The sequence below is a fragment of the Mustela nigripes genome, chromosome 10 (genome assembly GCF_022355385.1).
Source record: "Mustela nigripes isolate SB6536 chromosome 10, MUSNIG.SB6536, whole genome shotgun sequence".
Classification (NCBI taxonomy): Eukaryota; Metazoa; Chordata; class Mammalia; order Carnivora; family Mustelidae; genus Mustela; species Mustela nigripes.
The window spans coordinates 13514055-13539809 of NC_081566.1; the positions used below are offsets into that span (position 1 = coordinate 13514055).

At 51.9% G+C, this 25755-nt stretch overlaps 1 protein-coding gene across 7 annotated transcripts in view; it reads left to right on the forward strand.

The window, feature by feature from the left end:
- Window positions 1-25755, forward strand: part of VASH2 (vasohibin 2) — a 38387-nt gene continuing 12632 nt past the window's right edge. Inside the window, exons 1-7 of one of the 7 annotated variants that reach the window (XM_059412671.1) lie at window positions 1-310; window positions 9459-9547; window positions 13496-13552; window positions 14330-14404; window positions 20730-21111; window positions 22269-22384; window positions 25196-25252. In XM_059412671.1, the coding sequence (XP_059268654.1) occupies window positions 35-310; window positions 9459-9547; window positions 13496-13552; window positions 14330-14404; window positions 20730-21111; window positions 22269-22384; window positions 25196-25252 (1052 nt within the window). In that variant the 5' untranslated portion in view covers window positions 1-34. Of the gene's footprint in view, window positions 311-9458; window positions 9652-13495; window positions 13553-14329; window positions 14405-20729; window positions 21112-22268; window positions 22385-25195; window positions 25253-25755 lie in introns of those variants that run through there. The other 6 variants (XM_059412674.1, XM_059412670.1, XM_059412673.1 and 3 more) reach the window with 6 other exon arrangements.

The window sequence follows — 25755 nt, forward strand, 5'->3', positions numbered from 1 at the left end:
GCCCCCCGCACCCCCGCCCCGCCCCGGCCCCACCATGACCGGCTCCGCGGCCGACACTCACCGCTGCCCACACCCCAAAGGCGCCAAAGGCACCCGGTCCCGGAGCAGCCACGCGCGGCCCGTGAGCCTCGCCACCAGTGGGGGCTCGGAGGAGGAGGACAAAGACGGCGGGGTGCTGTTTCACGTTAACAAGAGCGGCTTCCCCATCGACAGCCACACCTGGGAGCGCATGTGGATGCACGTGGCTAAGGTGCACCCCAAGGGGGGAGAAATGGTGGGCGCCATCAGGAACGCCACCTTCTTGGCAAAGGTCAGAGGCTTCGATGGACAGGGTGGGGTGGGCAATGATGGGAACACTTCAATCTGCATAGCAAGTAGAGGCGATGTCCATTTTCCTGGTCCGGTTCTGGACTCCCTTATGCTCCCCCATTCTTCCGGGCCGGTCCCCCTTTGCTTAATTGAGACGTTTGTCTTGGAAGCCTTAGAAATGGGGGAGGGAGAGATGGAGGGCTTGCAGTCCTGGGACTGTGTGGTCTGGCGGTGCCAAGGGTTCTTTGAATCTCCAGCCAAACTCTGTTTGCTACCCCCATCACCTCCTCCAGCAAAAGCTATAAGCCACCTGGTAGCCACCAGGTAACACCAGTGTTGCCAAGAATGCTCAGAAACCCCCCCCCCCCCCCCAGGGATCACACCCTCCTTTTCCTCTTTGGAGACTCTTAAGTCCTTGCCTGTCTCTCCTTTGCAAATGATTTATCAGGCTGTGAATGAATTTTGCAATCAACCAGTCAGACTTCTCAGCGTGAATCATTTCTAGACTTTTTGCCAATTCTTTTTTTCATGACAGTGACTTTCACCTCTGAAACTTGCAAAGCAGTGAACTGTCTCTTTTCTCAGCTTATCTGAGCTCCAAGAAAAAAAAGAAAAAAAAAAAAAGAAGAAGAAGAGCTTTGGCTATTGCTTAAAAGGGACTTTCCAGTGCACATGATGCATTAGTCTCCCTGGATAGAGATGGAGGCTCAGGAGCGAAACTCTTTCTACCTTGGAGAGAAGCCAGCGAGCAGACTGAGTCTGGTGGCCAAGGATATAGTTAGTAAGACGGAGGGAGGGAGATGTGTGGTGGTCACTCTATGAGACCTCAGAAAGCAAGCTGCAGAGAAATGCTACAGAGCCTGGGGGTGATGGCATAGCAGATGGTTTTCGTTGCCCCCTGGGGACACTGGTGTGGCTGAGACGACTTCTGGGCTGGTCTAGGAATGCCAGACCTGAGACCTGAAAGGCCATCTGGCTGAGTCCCTAACCTGGAGCATCTGGTGACCTGAGCATCTGAGCCCTGCAGGCCAGAGAGCTGCATGTGCCCTTGAGGGGAGTGACAGGGCCCAGAAGCTTCCTGCTGCAATCATTCAGTGCTTTATTGCAGCAGGTCACGGAGCCCTTCACTATGCCCAATGAGGACATTTCTTGCTTTGTTGCCGGCTGTGATTTACCCCTGCTGGGCTTTCCTGGAGCAGGAGAACAACGCTGGTCTCGGCTGGCAGTTCTGACTTCAGATTTTTGTCCTTCCTTGACTGAGGCGTGCTTTACTTAAGGAGGACCTGGGAGCCCTTTAGCCCTGGAAGAGAGGTGGCCACAGGGGACCAAGGCCTGTTCCTGCTGTCCTATGCTGCAAATCTAATTCAGCTCCCGACCTCTGACCCTACTGCTAAGGGTGGCTTTGGCTTTCTCCTGGTCTTGTGTGTGCAGACCCCTTTTCTCCATAGGAATCAGAAAGTGTTTTTTTTGGTGGAGACTGCTCTCCCCCCTCTCAGCAGAATCCCTTCTTCTTCCCAGAGACCTCGTGGGGATGGGGAGCTCATCACCTCACAGGGCAGCTCGCCCAGAGCCTGGCCAGATTTGGGTGTTGGTGGTTGGGAAACTCTTGTCTTCAGTGGCACAGAAATTCTCCTTTTTCACCTTCAGCCCCATGTGACCACTAATTGTTGGGTTGCCCTTTGAATCAGAGCAGCGCACCCCTACCTCCTTCACTATTCATAGCTCCCTAGAATGTTACTACGACACAGCCTTCTTGGAATAAAAATCAAGGGACTGAATTCTAGTCCTGGTGGTGCTGCCTCTGGCTTTGTGGCCTCAGTCACTCACTTAAAAAAAACAAACTCTGGTCTTAGTTTTCTCATCTGTAAAATGGGAATTGACAAGATTTCATATCAAGTTCCTTCCAGCTCTTCAGTCCCTTGACGATAAGACCTACGTGTCTCCAGATCTCCAATGCTGAGCTGTGTGACAACAGAGTTGACTTAGAACAAGTCCTCAGGACCGTGACCTTCCGTCATTCTGCATCTTCCTTTAGTTCTTTGTCCTCACGTAACTCCTTTCACTGTGTCTTAGTGTCACAGTTCCCAGATCAAAGCACTCTCCTCACCCTCTTTCTAGGACACTTGCTAGTTTGTCAGCAGTCAGTCCTCTAAAATAAGCACCTATGAAACACAATATTCTCAATGTTGTCTGAGTGGTTTAAAACACAGATTACTTTCCCCTGAGACCTGTACCTGATGTTTCCATTATTGTGGCTGAATGATGTGTTCTTGGGAAAAAAAAAAAAAAAAAAGTTCCCTTTTATACATAGCAACCACACCGTCTTATCTTTTCGCAGCAACCTGAAGTCACAGCAGAACTCCTGCCAGGCTGGGAAAACCCCAGGCCAAACACAGACCTTGGCTTTTTGAACCTGAACTTAACATTTCTCTCTCTTACGTTGCATCATAATAGCGTGTTCTCTGACTCCATCTCCGTATCCCCTTCTCCCAGGTCCTGACCTTCCCCAACCCCTGACCCCTACCTAGGTCCTGAGACGGGAAACATCTTCAAAACAGCTTCTGGTTCCAGGGACCACTTCTTTGAACAGTCCAAGGGCTGTTCTCACACTCAGCTGGGCAGACTTTTCCCTTTGGGTCTGTGTCTTTTCTCCTTTAGCAAGTGTCTTGCTGAGGACTTTGTATAGAAGAGGAGTGGTGGGGGCGCCTGGGTGGCAAAGCCTCTGCCTTCGGCTCAGGTCATGATCTCAGAGTCCTGGGATTGAGCCTCGAATCGGGCTCTCTGCTCAGCAGGGAGCCTGCTTCCCCCTCCCTCTCTGCCTGTCTGCCTGCCTACTTGTGATCTCTCTCTCTCTCTGTCAAATTAATAAATAAAATAAAATAAAATAAAAAGAGGAGTGGGGGTGGGCAATGGTAGAGCGCTGGAAGGTACAAGAACTTTAAGAGGAGGATGGAATGCTACTTCTTTGAGGCCATTTTGTGAACAGCCCTGGGAAGTTCTGCTCACAGGTCCAGGTCCCTCTACCTGGGCAGGGGCGGGAGTGGGAGGTTTGGGGCTCAGGGGTCTGGGGGTTCACCCCATCTGCAAGCCTCCTTTTAAATGTGTGACTGCAGGCCTTGCCCCTGGTGGTTACTGGGTCCAAGGCAGCAGCGGACTAGGTGAAGGCGGGGGCTTTTCACGGAAAGTCGGAAAAGCAGCAGAGTCAGTCGGAGGATGGTGGAGGATGAGAAAGGCGAGGCGGAGAGAGCGCCCGGCCCAGAAAAGAGAGCAGGGTGTGCTCGGAAGCCGCTCCTCCTGCTTCTCTCCCGGCTGAGCTGAACTCTCCAAGGGGCAGCCAGAATGGATTCAGCAGGAAACAGTGATCGTTTCTTAAAGACCCCACGTTTTCGTGCCTCATTCTCATGTCGGTTCTAAATTAGGGAAGGATTCCGTTTTAGAGGACTCCGCTTTGCCTGAGCAGAGAGGTGTGAGACTGCGAGTCTGCGGCCAGGGCCCCCTTCTGCCCGCTGCTAGCTCACACGGGCAGCACACTCCTGCCTCTGGAACCGTGGTCTGTCCTTCCTGCTTGGCCCAAGGTTGAGACCCCCCCAGAGCTCCATACCAGGACACCCTCAACAGGGGCCTGGCTGCCCTTGAGGCAGAGGCCTGGGCTCCATTCTGGGCTGGTGACTGATGTTCTGTGCTGCTTCTCCGAGTTGCCTGGTGTGTCTGCGCTGGTAACTGTTTCTTCCAGAGCAGGGGCAGCAAAAGGCTTTGCTTTCTTCTCATTCTTTCTGCTTAAAGATTCCTGGCGCCCAGTGTTCTGGCTTGCCTCCTTGCTTTCTCTTCTGCCTTTCTGCTTCTCTTGCTTATGGGGATGCCATTTGCACACCTGTGTCCCCTGACATCATTTCTCCCTGCATTCTTTGGACAGGTGATTCTGTTTGCCGAGAATGGGATGAGAAGGAGCCTGACCACAGAAGCCTTGCCCGTGGTTCCTTTCCGTATTCTTGAACAATAACCTTCCTACCCAGCCCATTCCTTCCTCCTGTCCCCCACCCCCCAGGGACCCAGACCACAGGCCTATGTAGAGAGGCTGGTTTTGACCTCTTCCCTCTGGATTCCACCTCCCTCAGCTGGGCTGTGACTTGAGGGGCTGGTGGCAGGCGGCAGGTGGCAGGAACCTTGAGGGGAAGGGCCGTGGAAATCGAGGCTGGGGTTTCAGGTGAAACAGGGGAAAATAACATGAGGAGGGACTCTTAGGGTCTGTCAAGGAGGAGAAGATAAAAAAAAGTGTGCCAAGCGCATTTTATAAAAAGGTTGTAGCAATTTATGTTCCCATTGTGCCTTTTAAGAGCATCCCTGTCAACATTAGGTGTCCACATTTCAGAACAGCTCTACTGATTGGAGGTGAAAATGGCATGTTGCAGTGGATTTACTTTGCATTTCTTTCTTTTAAGCTTTTATTTATTTATTTGTCAGAGAGAGAGAGGGAGAGGAGACAAGCAGGGGGAGTAGCAGGCAGAGGGAGAGGGGGAAGCAGGCTCCCCTCTGAGCAGGGAGCCCGATGCAGGACTCGGTCCCAGGACCCTGGGATCATGACCTGAGCCCAAGGCAGACACGGAGCCCAATGAACCACCCAGGCGCCCCTTTACTTTGCATTTCTTAAATTATTAGTGAGCTTGAAATTCTTTTTTGAATATTTATTCACTTTTTTGGTAAATTGTCTTTTCATGACTGTTTTTAAAATTACGATAAAATATCCAAAACCTAATTTTACCATTTTAACCATCTTTAAGTGTACAGTTCTGTGCATTAAGTAATTCTCACTGTTGTGTTCCATCTCCAGAAGTTTTCCTTCTTCCCTGGCTGAGACTTTGTACCTATTCAACGCTGACTCCGTCTTCTCCCACCCCTCCGTCCCTGGCAACCACCCGTGGGCTTTGTCTGTATGAATCTGATGGCTGTGGGAGCCTCAGACGGCTGGCCCCTCTTCGCCACTGTTCCGCTTTCTACGGTTTCTGCCATCCATGGTTCCCAGCTCTCTGGAAGCAGGCGATCCTCTTTCTGACCTTTGGTCAGAAGGTCAACAGTAACCTAACGCCAGGTCACGATGCCTTACGTCATTTCCCTCGGTTCGTCTCATTATGTAGGCATTTCATCACCTCCTATTTCAAGAAGGGTGAATAGACTACAATTAGAGATTTTGAGAAAGATCATATTCACATAATTTTTATTACAGAATGTTGTTATATCTGTCCTATTTTACTGATTGTCTTAATCTCCTTACCAGGCCTAATTTATAAATGAAACTTTATCATAGGTATATGTATGCATGGGGAAAAAAAAAACCAGTATATTTAGGGCTTGGCACTATCTGCAGATTCAGGCATCTGTGGGGGGGGTCTCAGAATGTATACCCTGCGGGTAAAGGCGTATGATGGTGAAAGAGGTATCCTATACTATTTGTCCCTTTGTGTTTTGCTTATTTCACTAAGTATGTTCTCAAGGTTTATCACATTGTAGCTTGTGTCAAGGTTCATCATGTAGCTTGTGTCAAAATGTCCTTTTTTTAAATTTCATTTTTATTTTATTTTATTTTTTTGGAGATTTTATTTATTTGTCAGAGAGAGAGAGTGTACACACAAGCAGGGAGACTGGCAGGCAGAGGCAGCGAGAGAAGCAGGCTCCCTGCCAAGCAAGGAGCCCGATGCGGGACTCGATCCCAGGACTCTGGGATCATGACCTGAGCTGTAGGCAGTGGCTTAACCAACTGAGCCACCCAGGGGTCCCTCAAAATGTCCTTTCTTAATGCCAAATAATATTCTATTGTATGTATTTACCATATTTTAAAAAATAAGCTATGCCCAACATGGGGCTCAAACCCTTGACCCTCGAGATCAAGAGTCCCACGCTCTACTGACTGAGCCGGCCAGGTGCCCCTGTACCACGTTTTGTTTATCCATTCAGCTGTCAAAGGACATTTGGGTTGCTTCTACCTTTCGGGACATTTTTTTTTTCATTAAAGACCAAAGAGTTTTCTTTTATTTTTTATTATTTTAAGTAACCTCTACATTCCATGTGGGGCTTGAACTCATGATCACGAGATCAAGAGTTGCATCCTGTACTGATGCGCCCGCCAGGGGCCCCTGAAGAGTTTTCTTAAAACTTTGAATGAACTTGTCATGAATGAAGGATATTAGCTCCTGGTCAAGACGTGTCTGAAGGGGGAAATGACTGTGTTCTCCTCCTCCACTGGGGTGAGAAGGCATCTTTGCGATGTTCCACGTGGAGTGTGCAGAGACTCGGGCCCTGCTGACTTTATCTTCTAGTTCCAGGAAAGTGCAGACCGTCCAGGCTTCCCCAGGCTAGATCCCGAAAACACATCAGTAATGAAGGCTAACATAGCCAGCCCTTCCAGAATACCAAGCGCCAATGCCAAGTTGCCGGCTTTGTACATTAGGTCCTACAATCCTCACAACCCGCCCCGACGGTTTGAAGTAGGTGATAGTTTCCTATTTTATCAAGGAAGAAATGGGCTTAGAGAAGTCATGGAGCTCGACAGCGTCCGCAGCGAGTAGGTGATAGACCAGGGACTCGGATCTTGTGTCTGTCTCATAATTAGCAGCCAAGGAGCCCGCCTGGTTTGTACAGTGCATTGTCCTTTGGGGGCACTGGCGGCCTAAGGTGCTAGTTGGGAGCCGGCTGCCAGCCGGAGCCCCGGCCAGCCATCCCAGACAGCAGGGTGAGTTGTAGCCTGATGACATCAGCCCTCAGCTGTCTCGGCTCGTCTCCCCCTCGCAGCCCTGCTCCCCAGCTGGGGCTGGTGGAATGTGGCCACAGCTCCCGCACGCGCTCAGCCGGGTCTGAGGTAACCAGGCAGCTGTTTTTAAAAGCCTCTGGGCGCCACCGGGCTGCTATTCTGAGGACCAGCTGCTGCCTGTTTCCCACCCCACCATCTGGGTCTTGTGGGCTCTGTTGGGCTTTGGGGGAGTTGAAATAATTTGGTGGTTGGTCCCCACAGCCACCTCTGAACCAAGTCCCTTGGCTCTGGCAGGGATCTGGCCAAGGGACACCCCTCTGAGGATCCGTTAGGTGATTGGTGATTCTTTGGGGTTATTTCCACATGCTTTTACCATCTTTTGTATTAAATAGAATCAAACAGCACTTTATGTGCAGAAATGCTGTCTCATTCCCCTCCACCCTTCCTCCATCTCCGTGTTCCCTCGTCCCTGGCCTAGAGCTTGGAACACAGCAGGTGCTAAAGAAATGTTTTGTCACATCTCCCCTTCTCTCCTCACTTCTCCGTGACATCTCTGGCACATCCTGATGCAGAATTCCAGGTATGGGTAGATCCGTGGATGTTACTGCAAAAGCAAGGACAAGATTGATGCTTCTAGTGTTTGTAAGGAAATATTTCATAATACATAGTACATTTCCTCAGTGTGCACGCGCACCTGCGCACGGGGCAGGGTCACGTGAGCCAATGGTCCCATTGGAACCTTTTGCTCCCCAAAATTACTCTCCAAGACAGAAATGTGATTTGTGTTGTAAACAAAGTGTAGTTTGCAGAACAGCTGTGTGTGTGTGTGTGTGTGTGTACACACCCCCTCACATTCACACACAGACACACACACACACTCAGCACCTTGGCTGTGAAGTGGGATGTGTGATTAGTTTCCTTTCTGCTGAAGGGGCAGTTGCTGCGAGATAGAAAGTTGCAAAGCCGAGAGAAAAGAGAAGCCCGAGAGGGAGCGAAAGTCAGGTGGCATTTTTAGTAAATGCAGCTAAACTTGTGGAAGGTGTGGAAGGTGTGGAAGTAGGGCAGGGGCCCGCCACAGGCCCCGGGGCAGCGCACCCTCCCACGTCGCTGCGGGCCCGAGCCTGGAGAGCAGGGGGAGAGCCAGAGCACGCCCTTCGGGGGTGTCTGTCCCTGGGGCCCAGCCAGGCGGCCCAGAACTGTCCCCAAGTCTCTCCAACCAGCAGCTTCACCGTTGTCAGCTAAGCACTAAATCCCCAGAGCCTCCCTTTCCCTGTTTTCTCGAGGATGAACTAATCGCCCCGGCCCCTTCTGCTCCTCCCTAAGTGGCTTACGCCTGGAGGAGCTTCCCCTTTCCTTCAGGGCAGCAGCTCTCCTAGAGCCCCAGGCTCACGGGGACAGAGTGTCTCTGTCATCCCCAGCCCTGCCCCGCCGGAGGCTAAGCTTCAGGGACCTAGACGCACACAGGAGGAGGAAATGCCATCCCTTGCTTCCCAGGAAGAGACGGGCTGGGGGAGAAGCCCCTGCTTGTGCTCGCTCTTGGCCTCTTTGGCCGCTCAGAGCTGCCTGGTGTCTCAGAGCTGGCGTCTTAGCTCTAAACTCCTGGGAAGAGGCACTCCCCCCCTCCCCCACCACAAGTGTCACCTGCTGTTCTCTTCTCTTCCGGGCAGCAGTTAGAGCTTCGTGCTCTAACCGTGCTTTGTGCTCAGTCATAGACACTCGGTGGGTGCTGACCAAGGGGCAGGCGAGGAAAAGAGGTGCCTGGGCAGTTGTGAGGGGTAAAAGGGTAGGATGGCTCATGAGTCAGACGGGCTGCCCTTACCTGGGGAGAGTCATGGCCAGAGGGGGGTCTTTGCTAATCCACTGGGCCAGACTCGGGGAGGGGCCGCGATGGACATGGTGTTGAGGACCGAAGGCATGTGTGGCACCAGGTTGCATTCCTTCAGGGCACCATAGGTCTCATCGCTTCTCGGCCTTTTGGCTAAGGTCAAGTGCAGGGCACCAGAGGTCTTGCATTGGTGGTGTCCCGGAGTATAAAGGTTCATACCAGCCATGCAGCAGAAGGTGCAGCCGTGCAGTGAAAATGTGAGGGTGACTGGGGCGCGCCTGTGAACACCCTGGGCCAGGCAGAGTGGGGGACACTACAGACAGGGTCCTTGGCTGAAGGAGACGAGGCTGAGGCCCCCGTGGGGAGGCAGGCTGCGTTCACATTCACAAAACACAGAGGGCCGTAGAGAGTCGTGGTGCCCCAGGGCAGAATATGCGGAGCGGAGCTCCAGCGAGGGACCCCGTGGTCTGGGGAGACCTTGTGCCGGCGGCCGTCTGCTGTGCTTCCCTCCCCATGGCTGCCCGCAGACACTGGACCCGCTGCATCTCCTCGATAAAGACTTCTCTCTCTACTGCTTTGCAGCCTTCAGTGCCGCAGGTTCCGAACTACAGGCTGTCGATGACGATCCCAGACTGGCTTCAGGCAATCCAGACCTACATGAAGACACTACAGTATCCTTCCAACCAGGGTCTGGGCGGACCCCACGGGGACGGGCGCGGTGACCTCGAGCCTCCTGGCAGGTCTGTCCCTGGCTGGTCAGCAAATGCTCCCTAAGGTTGGTGAGGCCGGACATAGAGGGGTGCCCCCATGTGAGTCTGGAAGGCATGATCATGGGGGAATGTACTTGCCATGATCAGACCTTTACCCTGTTAGGCAGGTGCGGGCTGGGAGGGCAAGGCACGGTGAGGCAGCAGTGGCCGCCCGGGTCCCTCTCCCTTCCTCCCCCTGCCTCTCCCTTCCTTCGTCATGGTCTTTGTTTCCCTCTGCCTCTTTTCCTCTGCTGTCCGTCCCTCGTCCCTTCTGGGCTTTTTTTCTGCTCTTTTTCTTTCCTTTCTGACTTTTCTGCCTCCAGCGTGACTGCTCATGGTCTGTAGGAGACCCACATGGCATTCAATGCCTTTGGCTCCTCAGGAGGCCCAGACCAGCAGCCTCGCTCCCGTCTGCAGGAAGAAATGGAGCCCTGGGATGGGGGTCCTCTCCCCTCATGTGAACTTGGAGACGTACAGAGGAGCCCTGCAGGGGCAGGTGGAATTCAGACCAGTCTGACTCTGGTCCTTCTCTCTGCCCGTGGCCTTGGCTTGCTGGTAGCCAGGGTTAGTTAGATCTGTTCTGTGGCCCTGCTCCAGCAACACTGTAAGAACAAAGAGCAGAGGTGGCTGGTTCATAGGCCACTGCGGGTATTGTTTTCAGGGCTAGGAATTTTTCAGGCTAGGAACGTGAGCTGGGCTGTCAGAGGTGTCTGTGAGAGGGAGAGACCGTTTGCCTGCGTCCGTGAACATCACAGCACTAAGCCAGCATCAGATGCCCTACAGAGGCCACTCTTGGCACCCTAACCCCTAGCACGTTGTCCAAGAGGTCAGTTCTCTGCTGACCTCTGTCCTTTGTCCCCAAAGACATAGAATTCAGCAGAAAGGATTTCATGGGGCACTGCACACTTGTCCCGCATGCCCCAGAAGAGGGGGGATTTTTGTGTCCTCACTGAAGGGAGGGGCATACCAGAGGGGAGTAACACCAGTCGCTACTGATTTGGATAGGCAGGTTACATCATTAGCCTCTCAGTTCTCATTTCACAGGCAATCGTCTCCCTTGCATGGCATCTTTCCAGTGGAATCCTGAAGCCATAGTAGAGGGCGAGGTGGCACCAGTCTTCAAGGCTGAAGCCAACAGCTTGACTCTGACCCTGAGCAGGCTATCAGTTATTGGTGCCAACCCTCAAACTGGGACCCCTGGAGAACATAGTATAAACTTCTGCCAGGATAGCCCTGGGCCCCAAGAGCCAAGCCTTCCCTGGGTGTGACTGTCTTCTCACAGAACATTCTAGAAGGGGACAGAAATTACAACAGCTCCCCACTTCTATCTAGGACATGATCTTCACAAGGATCAGGCAGCCAGAGATGAGAGGGAATGTTGGGGATTCCCTGATAGGGGGCGAATGTGCACGGGCACTACATTTGTTCATTTGCCCGGAAACCCTACAGCACATTCTCAGCCAACTTTTCACAGTTTGCCTGAAGGATCTGCTTTTTCATTTTTCTTCTCTGACCCATAACGATGGTCACTGACCTAGATCACTGACCACAGAGAGGGCCGGAAAAGGGAAAATGTGACAGGCTGCTGGGATCATGCCCCTTGGTCCCCTGGGCAGCAGAGCCACTGCACAAAGAAGACAGAGCATGACCTCTTTGTCTTCTGAGCAGACCTTCACAGGCACACCTCCGAGACATTGCAGGTTCTGTTCCAGACCATTGCAAGAGAGCAAATACGACCATAAAACGAGTCCAGTGAATTCTTTGGTTTCCCAGTGAATGGGAAAGTTATGCCGACGCTACCCCATAATGTTACCCAGAATAACTGGGTTTTTGGCTCAGAAGCATAGGCTTCTGGAAAGACAGATGCCCCCGATCTCTGCTGTGTGAGGAGAGGCCTTCTGAGGGTCAGCTCGGGATCAGTAAGTCACTCACTCTGAAGGCAACGTTTACAAGAGGCTTCCCTCCACTCCCCCAACTCACTTTCTGGGGCTCACAACTGTGAGAAACTGAGAAAGCAAGGCCAGGCAATATTTTGTTATTTTATTATGGGTTTGTCTCACCTTACACAGTAGGTATACAGACTAGATCTATGAACAGGGAGAAAGTTATGCATTCAGGTAGAATTTGGGCCCACTGAATTCTACTTTAAATATACCAAGAATCTCACGATTGGATTGAAATCTTTGGTCAAATAAAAAAAAATCGCTTTACCATGAGGATACCTAGCCCCTCATTTTTCTCTTTTCCCATGAAGATTTTTTATATTGTATTTTTCAAAAGCTGGGCAAGCCTATATACAGAGATGGGCTCTTCTTATGGCCCGAGCTGATCATCTCCAGCCTGGTGAGCTTATTAAAATCATCTTCCAGCTGTCACCCTGGAACCTCCAACACAGCTGTCCAAGGCAGGGTAGGGTGACTCTTAATGACATCGAGGGTTAGGACCATGGCCTGAAGTTGGAGTCTCCAGGGGTGGGGCCCAGGGTCTGTTTATAATGACCCCCACTCACCCCATAGTTGTTGTGGTTTTTTTTGTTGTTGTTGTTTTAAATTAAATTTATTTATTTTCAGCATAACAGTATTTATTATTTTTTCACCACACCCAGTGCTCCATGCAATCCGTGCCCTCCATAGTCTCTCATGATTCACCCCGTAGTTGTTATTCGAGCTTATGTCTGAGTGTCCAGGCATCTCTGTGCCAGGAGGGGATCCTAATCCTCCTTGGGAGGGTGCTCAGCGCCCCCTGCTGCCACTGCTTGTACCACAATAGGGTCACACATCTACTCTCCTACCCCCACCAGTGTTACAAGGTCTCCATTCTTGAGTACCTTCCCACCATGTGCTTTTTTTCTATAGGAATTTGCTTGAGGCAGGGAAGAGAAATGTGTAAAGCAACTCTTCTTTAGGCTCTGAAAAAAAAAAAGATCTAGTCTGCGAAAGCATGTCTCCTTCAGAATGACCTAGCACAGGCTTGCCAGTCCCTTATGCTTTCTGGGCAACCGGCTAAATCCCAAGTTGTGGGTAATAGTGTCATCTTCTCAGACTTAGTAACCATTGTCTAGTATCAGTCCAGTGAAATGACGGTGATGTCTCTACAGTAAGCTTTGCTGCAGAGACTGGACACTATTGAGAAACCTACTGCCATCCACCTGCCCTTCTATCCATCATCCTTCCCTTCCATCCATCCATCTGTCCGTCCAACCACCTCTACTCCATCCATCCATCCATCCACCCGCCCCTCTATCCATCATCCTTCCCTTCCATCCATCCACCTGTCCATCCATCCATCCATCCATCCATCCATCCACCTGTCAATCCATCACCCTTCCATTCTATTCATTCCACCATCCATCCACCCACCATCCATCCCATCAATCCCATTCATCCTTCCTTCCTTCCCTTCCTCCGTCCACCCTTCCGCCAACTTACCCATTTGTCCATCCATCTGTCCACCCATCTATTCACTTATTCCTCATTCATTTAACAACATTTGCTAGCTGGAATATGTTGGACTTGGGCCAGGCTTTGTGGGGGGTATATAAAGATAATAAATAAGTGGTCCTAACTCCCAAGGAGCTTGTAGTCTGGCAAGTGAATTAAGACATGTATTCAACCAACAGAATGCAGAGCAGACTGAAAGGATCTATTATAAAGGTCCAGGGTGTTTTGAAGCTGAAGTTAGAAATCAGATTTTCAGGGAAGGACAGCGAGGATTAAGAGGCTCTTGGCTACCCTGTGGCTACTGGACACTTTCTGGAAAGCCCCTCACTCCTCATTCCTCATCCCTTTGAGAAATCAATGCATGCTTCCCCTCTGAGTCACTGGGATCTTTGGAGTTTTCTATCACTTTCCCTTTACATACTTCACCCAGATACAATCACACAGGGACCCAGTTCTTTGAAATTAGGAAAATGAGACCGCTGAGTGGGTAAGTGGTGCATGATCCGTGGGCCAGGGGACCACTCTCCCGCTTGAAAGCTGTCAGCTCCCTCTCCCACCCTTTATGCCTGTATCCCCTGCTGCAACATCCTTGTCTGTCAGGGGTGAGGGAGGGGAGGTGCCTCAGGGCCAGATTGGTGGTGGGGCTAGGGGCTGGGCCTCTCAGACAGCTAAGCTCTGTGGGAGATACGAACTCTTACAGAGGTACAGGAGGCCTGAGCGTTGGTTTTTGCTTTTTGGTTTTTGTTTTTTTGAGTAAGCTCCACACCCAGCGTCACAGTTTCAGGCTTCTTTTTGGCAATGCAATGTCAGAGTATATCATCTTTTTTTTTTTAAAGTAGGCTCCACGCCCAGTGCGGAGCCCAGTGCAGGGCTTGAACTCACAACCCTGAGATCAAGGCCTGAGCTGAGATCAAGAGTTGGACCCAATCAACTGAGCCGCCCAGACGCCCCTGAAGTTTGTTTATGGGACCTCCTCTTGTTGCTCTTTGTAATGCCCCTCATCCTGGGGCCTTGAGAGTACACCACAGCATACAGGCACTAACTCCAGGAACCAACTCTTGGAGAGAGAAGTGGAGAATTTAGGAGTTTAGTTCTGTCAGGTCCAGATGTGCTTTGGCTCTGTCTTGCACAGCAAGCTGTCCCCTTTCCCTCTATAATCCTGCATGTCACCTGGTGTGGAGACTGGCACGCTGATGGATTGACAGACAGACAGACTGCATAATTAAATCAGTCCTGAGATGCTTTGCTGTGCTCTACCCTACAGGTTAATGGAAACAGCGAAAGAAATGACTCGGGAGTCCTTGCCTATCAAATGCCTTGAAGCTGTCATCCTGGGGATGTATCCTTGAAGTGACGTTTGCTCAAGTTTACTTCATAGATGGTGGCCTCCCTGTGGGGCCCACTGTGCCTTTATTGTTCCAGACTCACAGAAATTATGCCTGTTGTCTGGTTGGGGCAAAGTGTCAAGCTCTCCCTGGTGCTTCTCTTTAACCTTGACCTTCTGGACTTGAACCAGATCAGAGCCTGGCTCCTTGGCTCATTGTGGACGTTTGCTGCAGCCTGCCCCAGGCCTAGCTCTCAGCCAGATCCACTAGTTACGAGGGGAATTCCAACTTAGAGGGACTACAGAGAGAGCATGTATCATTATTTTTTGCATTTTTCTGGCATTGCAACAGGATAGAAACTCAAGGGGAAATGGGGTTATCCAAAGGCATCTTGGGGAAAATTCTAAGAGTGGGTTGTGGACGAGACCAAGCAATGGCATAGAGTCTTGACTCCGCAGAATGTAGAGTTGAAACAAGGGTCTGGGCTCTGCCATACTTTCTGTTCCATTTTCCACCAGACTCCTGGCTCCTTAGCCCAAGGGGAATATGGTACAAAAAGCTATGATGGAAGTAGAACGTGATCTGACAGAAGAGCAAAGAAACTTGTTGTCCCTTGGGGTGGCTGGCTGGAAGGGACAGTGACCAAGGGAATATAGCAAGACATGAACTTGGGAGGTAGACCCAAGAAAAAACAGTTGGGTCCTTGAGTGCTGTGCTGAGAGTGTGACCTTCCTTCTAAAGGCTAGGGCAGCCCCCAAGAAAGCTCGGCAGCAGAGGCACGACATGACCAGGCATGCGTGTTAGAAAGGTGGCTCTTCAGGCAGATTGAAGGGCAGACTGGAGAAGAAGCTGGATCTGCGAAGCCCGTTAGGAGCTGCTCCCTGAGGGATACGGTGATGCTTGAACTATGGTCCTGGCCATGGGAACAGAGGTGAGGAGACATCAAGAAGATAGAATTTCCAGATCTTAGAGGCCAACTGAGTGTCGGAGTGGATGAGGTAGTTTGGACTGGGTGGTAGTTTGTGGAGGGTGGGCGGAAGGGCTGAGGGCGAAGGAGAGGTGAGATTCTTTGACCCAGAGGCCGGGCTGATTAGCTGTGAGAGTTAGAGGAGTCAGAGGCAATGAGCCCACATCTCTGGCTTGGAAAACTGGGTGATCAGGTAGGTGTGCTGCTGCCCAAGGAGGGACTTGCGGGGAGAGTCAGATTTATGGGGAGGGGAGTTCAGATTTGAGTATGTTCAATCTGAGACGTGGGCAGGGGTCAGATGTTGGGGTGGGTATGGAGAGTGTGATGCTCACGAGGGGGCTCAGCACCGGAAATAGGAATTGGGGAGCTGCACGTACTTAAGGAATGGTAGCTGCTGTTCAAGGAGTGAGAAGAGAAAGATCAAGGAAGAGATCCCACCCTGTTGTGGTTTAGATGGACATGGTGAGCCCGTGACCAAGACGAAGGAAAGTTAGAGAGCTGGAAGGAGACCCAGGACGGAAAGAGGCAAGCGTGACATCAGTGGAAGGACTCGTGGCTCAGGATCAGACCAGGGACAATAGGTCAGGGGCAGTCTGTGGGCTTGGTCTCCTGGACACGTTCATGGGAACGGCAGTGTCTGGCCCTCTGCAGTGTTCAGGGCACTGGCAGGCTGCGTCTGAAAAAGATGGTCTATAGGTGCCCAGGCTGACCTTTGAAAAATGGGAATTTGAGCCTTATTGTGGCCCTTCCCCCACAGTTCCGTCCTACCTCCTCCCTGCTTCTCACAAAGGAGAGGAAACCTTGGGGGGGGGGGGGGGGGGCCCCCCCCGGGGGGGGGGAGGGGGGGGGGGGGGGGGGGGGGGAGCCCAGCCAGAGGGCAGAACAGGGTGGAGACCGCAGATGGCTCCGGGGCCTTTCTGAGGCAGGAGTCAGTCACAGCTGTTGGCCTGAGCCTCCTGTGAGTTTGATGGGGGTGAACAGCTGTTGGGGGTTTGCTGGGGGAGTTAGTGAAGGAGAGCCAGAGCACAGGCCCTTCCCTGGGCAGGCCAGCTACCTTCAGACTCTGCTGACGGAGGTCTGGGTGCCTCTGGGCGGAGGCCATCTTGCTTTACACGGTCGCCATGTCCCCGCGCAGTGGTGTAAACCCAAGCACAACTGCAGGTTTCCTGGGATTAATCAGTTCTTTTGGGTCATGAGGGAAACACTTGTGACTGGCCTCTGGGCCTGTCTAAATCAGAGGACAGTGTGGCCTTGGTTTTCCTTTATTCTTACCAGTGTGACATTACAGAGAAGGGCCCGGAAGAGAACGGGGCGCACACTGCTGAACTCAGGGAAATTTGACTCTTGGACACAGACAAGAAACACAGACCTAAATTCCAAAAGTTACGTCTTTGTCTTTTCTTTTTGCTCTTTGTCAGCATCCCTATGGCCTGCTTTTCTCTCGAGCACAGTGAAGGACAGGACTTAGGTCATCTGTCTGTGTCTCCCACAGGCCCCTCTGCAGGTCCTGGGAAACAAATAGCACCTCAACAACCTTGAAATAGCTCCGCTTGCTTGCTGCTTGGAAGCCTGTGTCCCCTGTCTTGTCGTTCCTTGTTTTCTCCCGTTTGATGCTAGTCCAGAGTTAGGATTCATTCAGGAAGAGCCCCTACTTTTGCTCATGCACACACTTTCACAGGCCTGCAGGAGACAAAGACCTTCGATTCATCTTCTGAATCCTGGCAACGATTTGGGAGGGCCTCGCTGACCATGAAGGGGCTTAATCATGGTGTGGGTTAGATGCTGGCTCGATCTCTAGGAGCTTGGACATGGCAGCTCCCTCATCCCTAGAAAAGCTCAGGTCACTTCCCTGCCTTCATCCACACTTCCTCGTCCCCTTCCTATACTCCAGGTCCCAAGTCTTCCCGATAGCCATAAAGATGGAAGAAATCCTAGCGATGGCAACTTGTGACAGAATGGACTGGTGGTCACTCCCATCCCCTGCCTCCCTCCCTCTTCTCCACGTGGTTGACTCTACACCTCCCACAGACTAATTTCGGTGTGGTCACCCCATGACCTCTTCTCTGCTCTCCCAGAGGCCGCTGGGCTTGCCTCTCTCACAGCACCCATCACTGGGGTGGTTCTTTTCAGTGTCACTGTGACCCCATTGACATACAGCACTGTTCAGGTTTAAGGTAAACAGCATAATGGCTTGACATACGTTTAGTGTGAATGTGGTTTTTTTCATTGTAGTAAAATAGTCATGCCGTAAAATTAGCATTTTCACTCTAAGTGTACAGTTGAGTGGCACTGAGAACACTCCTGTTGTCACGCGAGCATGGGCACCAGCTGTCTCTAGAACCTCGTCTTCCCCAACCGAAATGCCACGCCCGTGGGGCGCACACTCCCCATTTTCCTCGCCGCCCCCATCAACCACCTGTCTACTTTCATCTCTACGATTGTGACTACTCCAGATACCTCAGGAAGGGGAATCATACAGTATTTGTCTTTTTCTGACTGGCTTATTTCTAAGCCTAGTGTCCTCAATGTCCAAGTTGAGCATGAGTCATAATTTCCTGACTCTTTAAGGTGGAATGATATTCCGTTGTATACACCACGTTCGTTCATCCAGTCACCCATCCGTGGGCACGGGGACCGCGTCCCCCCTTTCTGCTGCTGTGAACATGGGTGTGCAAGTCCCTGTCCACATCCCTGCTTTTAGTTCTTGTGGGTACACGTCCAGGAGTTGTTGGATCATACGGCAAATCAATCAATCTTTCTTTCTTTCCTTCCTTCCTTCCTTCCTTCCTTCCTTCCTTCCTTCCTCCTCCTCCCCTTCCTTCTCCTTCTCCTTTTTCTTCTTTTTTTTGAGGAACTGCCATCCTGGTTGTGTCGTGTCCATTTTGAGTCTGTGTCCCCGACAGGCTTCCAGAAGGGGGCTGCGCTCTTGCTCTCTGGCTCCATAGCCCTGCCCACAGCCTGTCGGGCACTGGAGATACGCGCCCAGTGAGGGTTCGTTATCACTAAAAACAACTGAGAAAGCTCTTCTTCCAGCCCCAGAGAACTCACCCCAGAAAACAAGCAGGAGTGGGCGTCAGGGGCCTCGGAAGGTTGGGATTTCACTCCCTCCCTGCCAGTTCATGTCACAGGAGGAAGTGACAAGAAAACAGCTAACTTTAGAGAGAGGAGACATGCTTACATTGAGGCCCTGTCCTTAGGTCAGCCTTCAGGGTTGGCTTCTGGTGGCTTCTTTCTTTTAAGCGTACCTGGACTGGCCCTCACTGAGGCAGTCTTTTTTTAAGTCTCAGGAAGGTGTCTCGCAATGGAGGGTCTTCCTTGCAGCAAGCATTGACGGAGCATGTCTCTGTGCCAGGCCTGTGCCATGTCTGGGGACAGACACCAGCCTGTGATACACAACTCCCGGCCTAACAGATGCAAAGAGACACCCAGTTATAACACTGGGTGATGAAGCAGCAAGCGCTGTTAGCTGTGGCGGTTCTTGAGCTGGGCGGTGGGGCGGGGTACTTAACTCCTACTGAGGAAGGCTGGGGAAAGGGGGAAGGGGGGGGAGCAGTGCCTCTGTACCATTTGGGATGCCGCATGTGTAAAGAGAGTAAGCCCACAGCATCCTTCTCACTCGTGATTTTTACGAGACCCCGAAAATCTTTGCCCGGTTAGAATCCCCTGCCCTAGAGGGCTGCTGTGTGAGGGAAGCAATAAGGAAGCTCTACTGTGATAGGGAGCACCACATGTTACAGGGTATGTTTAGGGCCATTTTGTTCAGTTGGTCTCATAGCTTTGTAATGTCAAGGTCATTTAAAAGTCATTCAAGACTTGCAGTTTTATATGACTTCCCATTATGAGGGAATATATCGGCCAAGGGCATGGGTGTGGATTCTTTATGGTCTTGGCATATCCTTCAAAAATGTCTCAGGTTGATTGTGGGTCCGTGTGCTGGTCCAGGGTGTAAGGGGAATGAAACTGGACAAAGGAATTATGAGCAGGGGCTGAATTGTGGCAGGACTTTGGTAAGGGATTTGGATCAAGTCTGAGGAAGAGGAGAGAGAGTGAAAACTGAAGCAAAAGAGTTGACACATACCAAATTTTGGCTTCAGTAGAACATTCTAGCCTCTGGGTGGAAAGTCCATTGGAGTGGGGGCAAGAAATGGTGAAGACAGATTCTCAGTGTAGAGAACCGTATCCGCTGACTGAGCACTTACCAGGCACAGGCCACCATGGGGAGCACCCGGATTATTATTTTCCTCAGAATCACCCTGGAGTCACCACAGGTTTTCAGCAGAAAAGAGATGCCATGAGTTTTCAACATCCCTCTCCATGAATACTGGGTCCTTACCAAGGTTATTCTGGGATTTTTGAGATGGGCTTGAGGCTGTGGTGGTACTTGTCGTGTGGAGTCTGTGGGGTAGTTAGTTACGCGGCGCTGCCCCTGTGGGGTTACTGGTCCCAAACTGATACAACGGTATCAGTTTTGCTGATTTGCTCGATCCAAATGGGCTGATAAGTGGAGAAAGCCAATGTGTGTTGCCAGGTGTGCTGGGGAATGAGGGGAACCTGAGGTTCCGTTGCTGGAGGCAGCTTTCCGTGTGGTACTCAAGGCTGTTGGCATGGGTACTGGGGCCCATGGGAGGAGCAGATAAGGGGCAGCTGTGACCTGTTCTGATGCCTTCCCGTCCAGGTAATCGACCAGTCTGTTTCTTTTCTTTTCTTCTTCTTCTTTTTTTTCTTTTTTAAGATTTTACTTATTTATTTGAGAGAGAGAGAGAGAGAGAGAGATCTGGATGGGGGAGGGGTGGAAGAGAAGAAGACTCCCTGCTGAGCAGGGAGCCTGATGTGGGACTCGATTCCAGGACCCTGGGATCTGACAAAGCCAAAGGCAGATGCTTAACCCAGGTGCCACCCAGGTACCCAGTCAGTTTGTTTCCCATCTCACTGCCTTGCCTTGATTCTGTTTTTCACTTTTCTTCTGGAACAATGCAGAGGTCTTCAATTCCTGCTCTGTCCCACGCACTCCAGCCAGAAGTAATGTCTGAGAACGTCATTCTCATTACATTTTAAAAGGCCTTTAATACTCATCACGTCCTGAAGAAAACCAAGGGAGGGGGAAAGTCCATGATTTTGTTTTGCACATTTATTTAATTACTAAAGTAGAGGGCAAGTTTTTAATTTGGCTTCAATATGCATCATCTAATAGGTACTCAAAGGGATTGAGTGAATCTTTTCTGAAAGGATTAACGTGGAAAGGGTAGATGTGGACCTGCTCAGAGGCAGAGAGATGGACACTTAATTTGCCATACAGATCACGTTCCCTCCTGGGAGTCCAAGCTCTAAATTCTCAAGGCCTCCCTTCTCTTCCTTGACTCAGATGGTCTAAGATACTTAACCAATGGACAGCCTTCCATCGAGCGATTCCCCATCAGCTTTAAAACCTACTTCTCAGGAAACTATTTTCACCATGTTGTGCTGGGGATTTACTGCAATGGCCGCTACGGCTCACTGGGCATGAGCCGAAGGGCTGAGCTGATGGACAAGCCGTTGACCTTTCGAACTCTGAGTGACCTCATCTTTGACTTTGAAGACTCCTACAAGAAATACCTGCACACAGTCAAGAAGGTCAAGATTGGGCTGTACGTCCCCCATGAGCCTCATAGCTTCCAGCCCATTGAGTGGAAGCAGCTGGTCCTCAATGTCTCCAAGATGTTAAGGGCTGACATAAGGAAGGAGCTGGAGAAATACGCCAGGGACATGAGAATGAAGGTAGGTGCTGGGAAGGCGAACGAGTGATGGTAGTTCTATCCCCGTCCTCTGTCTGTCTGTCTGTCTCTTGCCTCTTGCCCCATGTTTCTGGGATGGTCAGAAGCTTCTTGAGGTTATCTTGCTTCATAACCATCCTATTAAAACAAAAAATACAAATCATTTGCTATTTGACATGGACTACTTCAAAACCTGGAGCTGAAGTCAGTTGAGATGTTACGGTTAAAGCAGTGTCTCGGCCTGCATTTCCTTCTGTGAAATCAAATCCAAAATGTTAAAGTCGTTTGAGATTAAGGCTCTTGTTTTGTTTTGTTTTGTTGTTTTGGTCTTTATGATAGGGTGACTCATTGTTCCGGTTTGCCTGAAACTGAGGGGTTTCATGACATTTTTAGTACGTAAAACCAGGAAGGTCCTGGACACACAAGGAGAGCAGGTCACCTTGCTTTATAATCTTTTGCAGAGTCACATTCTGTTTCTGCTTTGCTTTATAAATTGCAACACATTTTGGCATAACATTCTGGCCTGGTGTCTCAGAAACTACACTCATAAGCCCCTTTTTCTTCTCCCGTGTCACGTCCCTAGTAACATCGTGCCTGCTTGTCCGTGTCCCTCCAGGGCTTGTGGAGTCACTGAGAGAAAGCCTGTGTGGACACAGAGGACCATAGGGAAAATAGATTTTGCTGACCTCAGGCTGTTTAGTGCCCGGGGACTTGTCATCTTCACCCTGAGGGACCTGGGACGGAGATTCTTGATAAAACGAAACCGATTCTTGATAAAATGAAACCACCCTGTGCCGGTGTATGGGGTGGGAGAGTCAGAGGAAGAGCAAGCTGGTTTCTGGGGCAGTGGAGATGGGACTTTGCCCTCACGAGATAGCACACAGCTCCTGGAAACAGCCCCAAGAGGCTGAGGCATAGGGCTTTGCTCTTCTGCTGTGGAAAAGGGGGTACAGTGTAATCATTTCAGCCTCTGGGGAAGGGGTCCTCTGCTCCTCACCAGTGTAGACTGAGCAAGGAACATCCGTCAGGACTCCCCTTGAAGGTCTTCCGGCTTGGTCTCTCCTAGGCCAGGCACTCACGGTGGGGGCAGGGAGGCTGCGGGAAGACAGGAAGGTGGTTTCCTTTCAGAGCCAGCGTGGTAACTCCTCACATCTCCTTCAGATCCTGAAACCTGCAAGTGCCCATTCTCCAACCCAAGTGAGAAGCCGGGGGAAATCCCTGTCCCCCCGAAGGAGACAGGCGAGCCCCCCAAGACGGCTCGGCAGGAGAGACAAGTCGTGAGTACTATTTCCTCTTCCCTGGCTCAGGGGCCAGCACGCACATCCATGGGGTTGTCCTGGCCCGTGGGGACAAAGCTGTGTCCTGGGCGTGGTGTCTGAACCAGACTGAGATCTCCAAGAGGACCGGTCCTCCATCAGGGGGCATCCCTTGTGGAGAAGGGTCCATGGTGCACGCCACCCCCATTGCTCTGACGATACTGCCTGTCCATTGTAGACTCAGACGAAGGGACAAGCTCCAGACTGCCAGAGATGAAGGAGATCCTGAGATCCCGGCAGCGTGGGGGGAACGGTGGATGTAGGGTTAGGAAGCCTGGGTCTGGGGCCAGCTCAGCCCCTTGTGAGCCACACGACTTGAGGCTGGCCGTGGAACCTTCCTCGGCTTAAGTTCCCTTGGCCAGAAGATGGGATTGTTAGAACTGATGAAACTTTCCTAAAACCCCGTAGCCCTCTGTGCCCAGGAGAAATCATGATCGTTCTTCAGGTCATGGCATCTTTAGGTCATTCCTTCTCCCTTGCTGACCCTGTCTTCCCCCATCTTATCCCTGAGGCCACTGATTCCACACCTACTTCTGAGGTCAAAATGACTCCCTTGGGAAATGGCAGATTGGAGAAGTACCCAGGGATAATCCACGGGCTGATACTTGGGCCGTACCCAAATAATCAAATACTGTACCCAGATATACCACTGTCAGTAATACCAGCGCATGCTGGTCACGAGCAGCTCTCACTGAGCCTGGGACAGTGTGGTATAGCGCACAGAGGTCCAGGGCGAGCCCCCGCTTGGCCGCCCCTTAGCCCTGCGGCCTGGGCACACCTCTCGGGAACCTTCTTTGCTCATCCGTCCAAGACGATGAAAACACTTTCCCTGCCTCCTCCTCAAGGAGTCATGAGACCCACTTAGAAGACGTAGGGAGAGCGGTTTGTTCACGGTGAGCAGCTTTTAACGCAGACGTGTCATTATTGTCAGATCAGCCCTGTAGGGTAAGAAGGCAGAGTTTTAGTTTTCACTGTCAAAGGCAGAAACCGGAACACAAACCCGGTTTGTTATCTTGTGCTGTCTTGTAGTTGGTCAGTGATGGCACTGGGACTGGAACCCGGCTTCCCTGGCTCTGGGAGCGGGGAGGGGGATGCAAGTGTTGGTTCTGTCAGGATGAAGTGGTTTCAGTTCCGAGGAAAGTTCCCAGTTTGTCCCCATTCTACCTCCTCCTGCCAAACCCGGGTGCAGAATCTACAGCCCGAGGGTATTGGCTAAGACAGCTGGGGTCCAGGCTTTGACAGGGGAGGGGGTGGAAAGGGGGGGGCTCCTGCAGCAAGAGAAGCTGGAGTATGCGGGGCTTCAGCATGGCTCTGACCTTTGGGGGAGCAGGATGGCTTCAGAGCTTTGGCACAAGCCTCTGATCCTCATCCTGCCTCTGATGCTGACCACTACGCTTGCCTCTTGATCCTGACCTTCACCGCAACCCTCTCTCTCCCCCTCTCCCATGCAGCCATCCATTCACTGGCGACCCTGAATGAAGTAGCAGTTGTCTCAGAGGACTGTGCATGTGTAAACCCTTTTTAGAGGGCACGGAGCATGGAGCCCGGGACCCAGAAGTAGCAATCTGGTTACTGAAGGAGCGGGGAGGGGTGCTTTGCTCTGCCTTGTTAGCTTTGCTGTCCCAGGAGGGCTAAGGCTTCCCTTAGGAGCTCCCAGTCTGCAGCAGACACTGAGCAGTCCGGAAAGCCCCGCTCTGCCCTCTAAACCCAGAAGTCCTGAGTGTGCCCCTGGAGGGCAGATTCACGGGACGACAGGATGGGGTTTTCAGTCCATTCCTGTCACATCCGTTTTACTTGCATCTACAGGAAATTTGCAGTCCAAGGCATGTTAGGTTTTTTACCAGAAAAAGTTCCCATGAGTGCCCAGGGAGGGGAAAGCCAGCAAGATCTCAGAGCTGGCTGCGAAGAAGTCCGAGGACGTGCCAGGTGCCAGTGGTCCGAGAACAGTATGGGAAGAAGGTGCATTGGGACCTGGACTGTGGGGTTTGAGCTGTTGCTTAGGCACCCTGGGGGAGCATTCTAGAAGCCCCTGAGAATGCCCATCTGGAGCTTGAGGAGTAGAGACCGTGACAGCAGAGCCATCTGCTTAGAAGCGACAGTTGAAGCGATAGCTGGAGGAGTCGGTGAGGAGGGACGGGCTGGCAGGCTCTGAGTGGCCCAGGGGATGAAGGGCCAGAGCTGGGGAGGTGCGTCGCTGGGTGGGAGCGAGGAGCTGCCAGTGGGTTACGGGCACCGGACAGGGAGAAGGGGCTGCAGCAGCACGGGGCCCAGCTGAGGAGAGACGGAAGGATCCTGCACCCGGTTTGCAAACTCGAGCAAGACCAGAATCCCCGGAGGGCTTGTTAAAACAGATGGGGGCCCCTCCCCCCGGTGTTTGTGATTCAGCAGATTTGGATGGGGCCCGAGGACCTGCTGTTCTGGCAAGTTCCCAGGTGATGCTGATGCCGCTGGTCCAGGGACCACTCTTGGAGAACCACAGTTGGTTCTGACTTGGGGGTTGACTTTAAAAAAACAATGACATGTCAAGGTGCAGGCACTGGGCCTGTGTGATTCTGGGGCTCAACTCTACCTGGTCCTGCCTGGGCCTCTGGAGCCTGAGGTGCTGAGGTGCCGTTGGAGGGTGTGACCCCGGCCTGACCCCCATGTTGGGCTCCACTGAAGACAAGCTGGGCAGAGCATGGCTGGTCATTCTCCTAGGGGCCAGGTAGGGAACTGGTGTTCGGTCACCCCCGAGCCATGCCTGTACCCTAATCTCTGGACTTTGTCACACAGCCGAGGCAAGCGACCACGCCTGTGCCCGCAGAGGACAGCTCTTAGACTGCCGCAGTTGTGAGTGCAAAGCACCTTCCAGTGTCGGGGGGGGGGGGGGGGGCCTTCACCCTCACCCCTCCTGTCGGCAGAAAGCAGGAAGTGGGCCCGGAAGCAGGAAGTGGGCCTGGGGAAGGGGAGAAAGGCAGTAGGGAGAGGGCAGCAGTCCCCGGTGGGGTCAGGAAGAAAGACCTGCAGGAAGATGGGGCTTCTGCTCCACCACCCGCTTCCCTCCACGCCCTGAAGTCGAGCCCAGCCCTGGCTGCACAGAGGCGATGGCTCATGGTTCAGTGAAAACATAAACTTTTCCAAAATGTCGAAGAGTGGCTGCACCCCTCCCCGGAAGCCCGCAGCCCTTTCTCCCGAGCATGGCACTGGTTCCCAGGAGTCTCCCTCCATCGACTCTCCCTAGTGGGTCAGGTCTTAGGGATTTTCTTTTTCACAGCCAGGGCAGGGTGGCTTTGGAAGAGTTTGACCATCAAGGGAGCCTAGGTGGCTTGTGGGTTCCTGTGGACCATCTGGTG